Source organism: Hyla sarda, unplaced genomic scaffold (genome assembly GCF_029499605.1).
Source record: "Hyla sarda isolate aHylSar1 unplaced genomic scaffold, aHylSar1.hap1 scaffold_2469, whole genome shotgun sequence".
In the NCBI taxonomy this organism is placed as follows: Eukaryota; Metazoa; Chordata; class Amphibia; order Anura; family Hylidae; genus Hyla; species Hyla sarda.
Genome location: NW_026609155.1, coordinates 1 through 10,799, shown reverse-complemented (window position 1 = coordinate 10,799; position 10,799 = coordinate 1). Strand labels below are relative to the sequence as shown.

At 46.1% G+C, this 10,799-nt stretch overlaps 1 protein-coding gene across 1 annotated transcript; it reads left to right on the top strand.

Annotated features, from left to right (window-relative positions):
* Positions 1-10,362: 10,362 nt before the first annotated feature.
* LOC130323344 (histone H1B-like) lies at positions 10,363-10,770 on the top strand (the record flags this gene model as incomplete). The annotated part of the gene is made up of 1 exon (XM_056553140.1): positions 10,363-10,770. A coding segment is annotated over exon 1 (408 nt), but the record flags the coding sequence as incomplete, so codon positions are not given.
* Between the last annotated feature and the right edge of the window lie 29 nt (positions 10,771-10,799).

Sequence of the window (10,799 nt, the reverse complement as noted above, 5' to 3'; positions counted from 1 at the left end):
GCACCTCCCATGAGTATTAAAGGGGTACTCCATTGCCCCAGCATTTGGAACATTTTGTTCCGAATGCTGGTTGCGGGGTCGTGATGTGGCCAGGCCCCCTCCCATAGACTTGCATTGAGGGGGCGTGGTGTGACATCACAAAGGGCCTGGCCGTGACGCCACGACCGCTGCAGCCCGCACCCAGCATTCGGGGCAAAATGTTCAGAACGCTGGGGCAGTGGAGTACCCCTTTAAGGACACATTCTTAAAATAAAAAAAAATAACCTGGCTACAGCCGCTTTGTTGCCACGGCCAGTCAAGGACTTAGTGTTAGTGACCACTTGAGAATACGCATTGTTTTCCACCATGGAGGCAAAAGAGCTTTGTCTTTTGCTAAGGTCTGAAATGGTGGAGCTCAAGAAAGGTGCAGTGTGCGGCCTCGTCATTTGCTCTTCAATGTGTTGACTTTCTTCTTCTTCAGGAAAACGTAGATCTTAAAATTATTTTGGAACAAGAGAGGAATGTTCAGTTTAATTTTGGATAATCTGCTCACCAGGTGGCAATCTTTTATTGACAATTTTACCCATGAACTGCATTAGCATTCAATGTGCCCGGTGCTGTGCAGCATATATACAATGGACATCTAATATCTTTTAGATATGTTTTGCTCATCTTATAAGGAATGGGTCTCGAAACGTGGACCTCCAAATGTTGCAAAATTCCACTCCCAGCATGCCCGGAGTTGGAGTTTTGCAACATCTGGTGGGCCACAATATGGAGACCACCAATTTAAGACATTTAAACATATCTCCAGGTTGATATACCTTCCATGGACAGAAGTCTTACCAGGTTTTTCCTCCTTCCCATCTGACATGGTTGCGCTGCTGGATGTTCTGCTGAGATCTGATGGGGATAATTCATACACCAGATCATTGGTCTTGGTGTATCCCGGTAGAGTGTTGAAGATGGGTGACTGGAAAGAGGCTGATAATAGATGTGTGGAGGATGACAGGGGCTACAGAGGATGCAGTGAGCTGCTGGTTATCATGTATGATACAGAGACCCAGGTAGAGGAGACATTAGCTACTTCCTCCAACCTTGAACCTTCATAAACAGTTCTGTCTGACACCAGATGGACCTCTATTTGGTAACCATCTCATATCCATCTGTCCATGCATTTGTGCATCAGTATTTAAGGGGTTCTCCAACATAAGGTGACTTTAGTACTTATCTGCTAGACAGTAATGTAGATTCCTAGGAAGTATCTGTACTTGTTTTGGGGCTAAATGGCTATGTTGTGAGTTCACCATAACGCTGCTGCTTTCCTTTTGTGAAATTACTATTTCCTGTTGGAGTTCCCTCACTCCTAATACAAGTCCTAGGATCCCTTGTTTTTAAGTGTGAGGTGACTTTTTTCCCTCTCACACATAAGCCACCCTACCCATTGCAGCACAGCTGAGCTCCCTTCCATGCTGTGCTATTTTTAAAACTACAATTCCCTGCAGCCCTGCAGAGAAGGATCTCCCTCCCACCCAGGGCTCACTCCACTCATTAAAGAACAGGCATGTTCTTCTCAACACCTGACTCATGATGTAATGTCTCGGGCCGCACAGTAACCTGGGGAAAGCCCAAGACAACATTCATTTTGTATAGAAAAAAAGAATACGTTGAGTCAGCTCACCACTTGTAGAGTCCAGTATAGACACATCTGGAACATGTGCAGGGAAGCACGGAGTTGAACACTCGAGCCAGTTCTCAATTTAGGGATCTAAAAAAAAAAAAATAACAGTGTGTTCCAGCTCTCCTTAACCTCTTGGGGATGCAGGGCATATATGTACGCCCTGCATCCCAGGTCCTTGAGGATGCAGATGGTACCTGTATGCCCATGGGAATTCCGGTACCCGCCGCTCACCTGGTGGGGACCAGACCGGGATGCCTGCTGAAATTTTTCAGCAGGCATCCCGTGCAAAGCCCTGGGGGGGGGGGGGGGTCTTGAGACCCCCACATGTTGATGTGTCAATTCAGAACGGCAATTAGCAGTGACTCTGCATCAATCGGGTCTCCGGTGACCTGGTGACTAAGAAAAAATGGGTGATAGGTGCAGTCCAAGATGGCACCTATCACCCTTTACCAGCAGGAGTGAGGTGGCACAGGTGAATGACCGACTAATCACTCTCCTGCTGGGCGCCGGTGATCAGGGTGGCGATCGGGACCTTTCTTACCTCGGCGGAGGTTGGCGGTTGTCCCTTAAGGCTGCGGCAGGACCGATGATGGCAGGAACAGCGGCGGATGTGGCGGGATACAGGATACAGGAGGTGAGGCCTGTTCGCCTCCTGCTGTTGCTTAGCAACAACTCCCAGCATGCACAGCCAAGGGGCATGCTGTGAGTTGTAGTTCTGCAACAGCTGGAGGCACAACTAAAACTCACTGCATGCCCTTTGGCTGTCTGTGCATGCTATGAGTTATAGTTTTGCAACAGCTGGAGGCACCCTGTTTGGGAAACACTGTCATAGGGTATTTTTGGTATCGGAGGCAAGTGTAATGCTTGCATCCGGGTCCGTCCCAATATAATTCCCTTATTTAGGACTCAAATGTGCATGGAACTCTCTCACTTCGGAGCCACTGATCGCACTTCGGAGTCACTGATCGCAGTGCCGCGTGCTGTTAACCCTTTAGACGCAGCATTCAAAGTTGAACGCCACGTCTAAAGTGAAAGTAAACTAATGCAGTTTAGCTCAGGGGGCTGTTTGGGATGAAATCACGGCATCCCGAACAGCTGTAGGACAGCAGGAAGGGTCCCTTAACTTCCTCCTCGCTGTCCGATAGACAAATGACTGCTCAGTGCCTGAGATCCAGGCATGAGCAGTCAAGCGGCAGAATCATTGATCAATGGTTTCCTATGAGAAATTTAAAAGATCAGTGTGTGCAATGATATAGCCCCCTATCGGAGGTATCACATTGCAAAAAAAAAAAAAGTCTGGAGCCATCTAATACTACCATCTAAAGTGATCTTAAGTGTGATATCAAGAATTATACCATAATTCATTCACTACATCTTCTCACCAGCCTATTCTTTCATTTACAGGTTTGTCATCATTCATCTCATGAACAACTACCCCCATCATTGCATTGTCATGTATACTTAGTACTGTTATTTGGTATGTGTTTCTATTTTGTTTGATCACAACTTTTCACACCTGATTGCAATCCTCTGGCAATTTTCTGGCTCAGCCTAGCACTATATATTAGAGGCTATAGGTCTGGAGCCATCTAATACTGCCATCTAAAGTGCTCTTCAGTGTGATATCAAGAATTATACCAGAATTGAACCAGAAGGGAACAAAAGGTAACTAACTCAACATTATAACTACAAAAATAAGTCACTCTTTTTCATGAAAAAAAAAAAAAAAAAAAACATGCACACACTTATTACTTACATCATTGGAATACATTTTCTCTTCTATCCCCCACGTCATTCCATGGTACAGCACAGAAGTCGCTCCATCACTTCACCCAGCCATCTGCTCTCCCTCTTCTTTCTTCTGCTTTTAGCTGCTGGGGACATTGCTCCTGACCCTGGCCCACCTTTCTCTAATACTTCCTCTACACTACCTGCCTCTTGCGGAACCACTACAAACTTTAACTGCGCTCTCCTAAACTCTCGATCTGTGTGCAATAAGCTCACCCAGATTCATAACTTATTTCTCACTAATTCTCTTAATCTGCTGGCTCTCACAGAAACATGGATACAACCTTCTGACACTGCTTCTCTCGCTGCTTTATCTTATTGTGACCTTCACTTTTCCCATACCCCCAGATCTGACACCAGGCATGGTGGAGGTGTTGGGGTGCTCCTAGCCCCACAATGCACATTTCAAGTCATCCCCCCATTACCCTCACTCACATTTCCCTCTTTTGAGGTCCACACCCTCAGGCTCTTCCGCCCATTGTCTCTCAGAGTGGTGGTCATCTATCGTCCTCCTCGTTCTCCCCAAATGTTCCTGGATCATTTTGCCACCTGGCTCCCCCACTTTCTTTCCTCAGAAACACCTACACTCATCATGGGTGATTTTAATATCCCCATTGATACCCCAATCTCCTCTTCTGCCTCTCGGCTTCTGTCTCTAACCTCCTCCTTTGCCCTTTCACAGCTTACTGACTCTTCCACACACAAGGATGGGAATACTCTGGACTTGATCTCCTCTAGACTTTGCTCTGTCTCTAAATTCACTAATTCTCCTTTTGAGCTCTCTGACCACAACCTTCTCTCTTTCTCTATCAGTAACTCCTAGTCTCTTCCAGACACTCCAACCTTGTACACTTACAGAAACCTGCGTGCCATAAACACTTGTCAATTTATAGACATTCTACAATCTTCACTATCACCAATCTCTTCTCTCTCCTGCCCTAATCTAGCAGCCAAACATTACCATGACACCCTAAAGTCTACCCTGGATCAAATGGCACCCCCTAAAACACAAACCTCCCGACACAGACGGCAGCAACCCTGGCACATGCTAACAATCCGCTTTCTCAGGCGATGCTCTAGGTGTGCTTAACGTCTGTGGAGGAAAACCAAGACTTCTTCAGACTATCTGCACTATAAATTCATGCTTAAATCCTATTACTCCGCTCTTCATCTCGCCAAACAAACATATTTTACCTCCCTCATCTCCTCTCTGTCTAACAACCCAAAACGCCTTTTTTACACGTTCAACTCTCTCATTCGGCCTAAAATACAGACCACAATCACTTATCTCTGTGCTGAAGACCTGGCCAAATACTTCAAAACTAAAATCAATGACATTTGTGATGAAATCCTCTCCCAGTCCCCTAAAATATCTGATCCAATTCCCAGCTACGTCTCCTCTTCATCACTCTGTTTTTGAGCCTGTAACGGATGATGAGGTTTCCAAGCTCCTCTCCTCCGCCCGCCCCACTACCTGCTCTAGTGACCCCATGCCTTCACACCTCATCCAGTCTCTCTCTCCTGCTATCAGCTGTCACCTAACTAAAATCTTTAACCTCTCCCTCTCTTCAGGGGTATTTCCTTCCTCCTTCAAACACTCTATCATAACCCCACTATTGAAACAAACATCTCTGGACCAGTCCTGTGCAGCCAACTTTCGACCCGTCTCAAATCTCCCCTTTATCTCAAAACTCCTGGAACGCTTGGTCTACTCCCGCCTTATCCGCTATCTCTCCGAGAACTCTCTCCTTGACCCCTTACAGTCTGGTTTCCGCTCCCTTCACTCCACAGAAACGGCCCTAACCAAAGTCACTGACTATCTTCTGATGGCCAAATCAAATGGCAATTTCTCTTTACTGATTCTCTTGGACCTCTCTGCTGCTTTTGACACTGTGGATCCCCAACTCCTCCTCAGTAGTCTCCGCTCCATCGGTCTCAAGGACTCTTCTCTCGCCTGGTTTTCCTCCTATCTCTCTGGCTGCTTCTTTAGCGTCTTGTTTTCTGGCTCTACTTCTTCTCCTCTTTCCCTTGCTGTCGGGGTTCCCCAGGGATCGGTCCTAGGTCCTCTACTCTTTTCACTCTACACATCCCCCATTGGAAAAACAATCAATAGATTTGTTTTCCAGTACCACCTCTATGCTGATGACACCCAACTCTATACCTCTTCCTCCAACATCACCCCTGCACTCCTACAGAATACCAGTGACTGTCTCTCTGCTGTCTCAGACATCATGTCCTCTTTATATCTGAAACTAAAACTTTCGAAAACAGAATTTCTTGTTTTTTCTCCATCAACTGATACTGTACCTAACCCTGACATTTCCATCTCGGTATGTGGTACTACCATAACTCCCGGGCAGCAGGCTCGCTGTCTTGGAGTTATACTTGACTCTGATCTGTCTTTCACTCCCCATATTCAGTCCCTTTCACGTTCTTGTCACCTGCATCTCAAAAACATTTCCAGTACCGCCTGTTTCTCACTACTGAATCTGCTAAAACTCTCATTATTGCTTTGATTCACTCCCGCCTCGACTACTGTAACTCTTTACTAATAGGCCTTCTTTTCTCCAAACTCTCTCCTCTCCAGTCCATCCTTAATGCCACAGCCAGACTCATCTCCCTGTGCCAGTCACTACATCGACGCCTCCTCCCTGTGCCAGTCACTACACTGGTTACCAATTCAGTCCAGAATACAGTACAAAATCCTCAGTCTCACACACAAAGCTCTCCACAATGCTGCACCTCCCTATATCTCCTCTCTCATCTCTGTCTACCATCCTACACGTTCTCTACGATCTGCTAATTATCTCACACTAACATCTTCTATAATATTAACTTCTCACTCCCGTCTCCAAGACTTCACTCATGCTGCACCGGTTCTCTGGAATGCTATCCCTCAAAACCCTCAGACTCAACAATGACATCCATAGTTTCAAATGTGGCCTGAAAACACATCTCTTCAGACAGGCCTATAACAGTCTCTAATTGGCCTCACCATATCCTCACAATATCCTCACAATATCCTCACAATATCCCCAACATATCCCCACACCTCTTGTTTGAATAGTTATTGGGTAATATTATGTCTGATACTTGTCTTTGTTTGTACCCCATAATTGTAAGCGCTGCAGAATCTGTAGGCGCTATATAAATTATTATTATTATTATTATTATTATTATTATAAAGATCATTTAACCCCTTCCCTAATAAAAGTTTGAATCACCCCCCTTTTCCCATAAAAAAAAAAAAAGTGTAAATAAACATATGTGATATTGCCACGTGCGGAAAAATGTCCAAATTATAAAAATATTTTGTTAAGTAAACCGCACGGTCAATGACATACACGCAAAAAAAATCCCAAAGTCCAAAATAGCGTATTTTTGTCACTTTTTATCAAATGAAAAAATGAATAAAAAGGCCATCAAAAAGTCTGATCAATACAAAAATGGAACTGCTAAAAAATTCAAATCACGGCACAAAAAATGAACCCTAATACCGCCCGTCTGCGGATTTTTATTTTTTATTTTTATTTTATAGGTGTCAGAAGATGACAATATTAAACGTATACATTTTCCTGCATGTGGTTATATAGATTTTATTTTGTCGTACTTCTGAAAAAAATCATAAGTAGGGTATCATTTTAATCATAAAGATAAGGTGTCATTTTTAGCAAAAATGTACTGTGTAGAAACGGAAGCCCCCAAAAGTTACAAAATCACATTTTTTCTTCAATTTTGTCGCACAATGATTTTTTATTCTGTTTCACTGTAGATTTTTGGGTAAAATGACTGATGTCATTACAGAGTCGAATTGGTGGCGCAAAAAATAAGCCAATAAATGGATTTTTAGGAGCAAAATTGAAAGGGTTATGATTTTTAAAAGGTATGAAGGAAAAAACTAAAGGGCAAAAATGGAAAAACCCTCTGTCCCCAAGGGGTTAACTATTGCTGGATTGAATTTGGAAAATTCATGTTTTTCACATGTTGTTTGTACACCAAATAAAACCACCAAAACTATTGTCTATCAGTTGGCATTAAAATAATATAAAGACAATTTAATTCACAGTTGACATTAAATATGTGTGTTGTTTTTTCTTAAGCGCAGCCGGGTTTTGCCAAGATATATATAGATTATTATTTTTTTTTTTTGGGGGGGGGGGGGGGGGGGGGAGAAGAGGAGATTGTCCAGTGCGGGTAGGTGGTAACAAAATGCTTTTATTGAAATAACTTCAGCACATAGACGAAAAGGACATGAGTGACGCGTTTCGGCCCTAAGGTCCATTTTTAGGGCCAAAACGTGTCATTCATGTCCTTGTCCTCTATGTGCTGAAGTTATTTCAATAAAAGCATTTCACTACCATCTACCTGCACTGGACAATCTCCTCTTCTGCATTCCTGTATTGAAGGTGAAGCCCACACCAATCCGGTCGCTGCGGGCAGTGGGAGTGAGCTGAACCAATCTGTTTCCTATTAAACAAACAAAAACAAAAAAATGTGTTTAGTTTTTTTCTTTTAACCCACTTGTGAGCGCCTGGGGCTGAGAGCTGATAGGAGCCCATGGGCCTAAACCGGGACCCTCAAGTATGTGTGCCCACCTGGGTAAGGGCACTTAGGTGTAGAGCTATCAATGACTGAAGATGCTGGAAGTAGGGGAACATGGGAATGGGGAAGAGGCAGCAAATAGTTCTCAGCTTCATGATAGTAGGTGACACATAAACCAGCAGAATAACATTAGTAATAAACATTTCTAGAAGACATCGCTGCCTTATAAGTGGCACATCCCGGTATAATGCCCGCTCCACTCCTGCATACATTACAGGACTCTTTTCTCTCTCTGCGGTGAGTACATGAGCGGTATAAGGGGAGGTCTGGAGCCGCATACAGTATGATGTCCCGCGGGGGGTCCTTAGGTTTGGGGCTGACCCCACAATGGATGCACATTACACAACCACCGCCTCTGCTCCCCCGTCCAGGAGAGATTTTATCCATTTCCCTTCGGCTATTTCCTGCGGGTGAAATAAAGGACAATGCGGGAGATACAGACTCCTGTTGCCTCCAGCGGCCCCCTCCTCACACAAACCTGTCTCTCTCACATCATGTGGACTTTTAACAGGAACACTATTTTATATAAAAGGTTTATTGATACTTTTTTTTCTTTATTTAGAGAGAAAAAAATGAATTATTTGTGAACCATGCGAACAGGAATGATTGGGAGATTTAACTCCCCCCAAATATTCTCAAACGTGCATTACATTTCTGGATATTTATATTTATGGAGAAATAAATAGGAAGGGAGATCCCCAATAGAGCCTGATGTTATACGGATAATGTACAAGTAATTCTTATAATGGAGATCTAGGGGGACAATAATCACAATAGATCCCAGAGATCATCACTGAATAGACGAGGGATCTGCGGATACAATACAGTCTGTGAAGGATCCTACAGAAAATCCGGATCGTCTTGTATCTGGATCAGGATTATTACTTTCCTTCTCAGAATCTTCTCCTTTGTTCTCTTCCCTTATTCTTCATCTTCAGCCCCTCTGACCCCCTCACTGCTCTCCGCTCCCTCCGCTGTCCTCGCCGGTTCCCGCTATCCCTGTCTCCTTTCTCCCGCTCTCTTCTCACCGCTGAGCAGCCCGGAGATCACCCGCCGACCCCACCATTTCCACACCCAGAGCTTCAGTCGGATGATATCTTATACCTGCGGCATCTTCCTCCTCTCTTACCGACCGAACACTCCCCGGAGCCCGATCAGCTGTGACAGCTCCTGCCCGGTAGATCCAACACCCGCCGGGGATAAAGACAATAACCACAAGTAGATCAGGATCTTGGAGACTCTATAAATCTCCCCTGATCTCCTGCACAGCCGGGATGTGAGAGAATATCCCCAGGGGTAGGAACCCCAGCTCTTTATCCAAAACCTTCTCCTCTCCTGCATCCTCCATAGAGGGGGCTACTTCTCCTCTCCTCCATAGAGGGGGCTCCTTCTCCTCTCCTCCATAAAGGGGTCTCCTTCTCCTCTCCTCCATCCTCCATAGAGGGGGCTCCTTCTCCTCTCCTCCATCCTCCATAGAGGGGACTCCTCCTTCGCCTTCATCCTCCTTGTGCTCTCTGCAGACACGAGGAGACATCTGGGGGTGTTAGGGGTCATACAGCTGTCAGGAAGCTGAAGGAGAGAACAGTCATCACTTCTACTTGTGGACAACTCCCCCTATCATCTCCGGGTCAGTAAAGTGACAGGAACCTGCACTTTTCCATTCTTCTATACCTCCGTGCACACAGGGTTATGTGGATATTTATATACGGGACATATATATTACATTATATTACAGGGAGCTGGCAGTGAGCGGAGGCGCCGCCTGTGTTACCCTCCGGGGCTCTCAGCAGCTCCAGGCCGTCTCCGCATCGTGCAATCAGCTTCCTGGACGGTAGATGTTGTAGTAAAGATCCGTGTGATGGTGACCGGTGCCGGGAATAGAAGGAACGATCCCCAGCAGCAGATTTATATTCCCGGATACACAGTGATGAGCAGATCGGGAAGACTGTGACGGAGATCCCGGGGCCTCCTCCCGGCCCCTTCCCGGCACCTCGGCCAGTGACGGTTATAAACCGATAAGTGGGGTTATGGGGAGGAGGAAGTAATGGAGACAACGAGCTCTCCTGTCCGGTTCTTGCCGGTATGGGGCTCTTATCCCGGGCAGGGAAGCACAAGAGGGGAGAGAAGCTTCACCAGGGATCAGACGGGATGGGGCGGGGCCTGTGCTCTGCGTCAGCCAATAACAGCTCAGGAATATGGAAGCACAGCAGCCAATCAGAGCGAAGCCGCTGAATATATAAGAGTCGCCAGCAGCTCCGCAATCTATATTTCTCTTCCGCAGTATTGTTTCCTATAGACGTCAGCGACAAACTATGGCAGAAACCGCACCAGCCGCTGCTCCTCCCGCCGAACCGGCCGCCAAGTCCAAGAAGCAGCCGAAGAAATCAGCCGCAGGGGGCGCTAAGAAAAGCCACAAACCCTCCGGTCCCAGCGTGTCCGAGCTGCTCGTTAAAGCCGTGTCCGCCTCTAAGGAGCGCAGTGGGGTGTCTCTGGCCGCCCTGAAGAAGGCTCTGGCTGCCGGAGGATACGATGTAGACCGAAACAACGGCCGCCTGAAGCTGGCCATCAAGGGGCTGGTGACCAAGGGAACCCTGCTCCAGGTGAAAGGCAGCGGCGCCTCCGGATCCTTCAAGATCAACAAGAAGCAGCAGGAGACTAAGGACAAGGAGGCCAAGAAGAAGCCGGCGGCTGCGGCCAAGAAACCTGCAGCAGCTAAGAAAGCAACCAAATCCCCTAAGAAGCCAAAGAA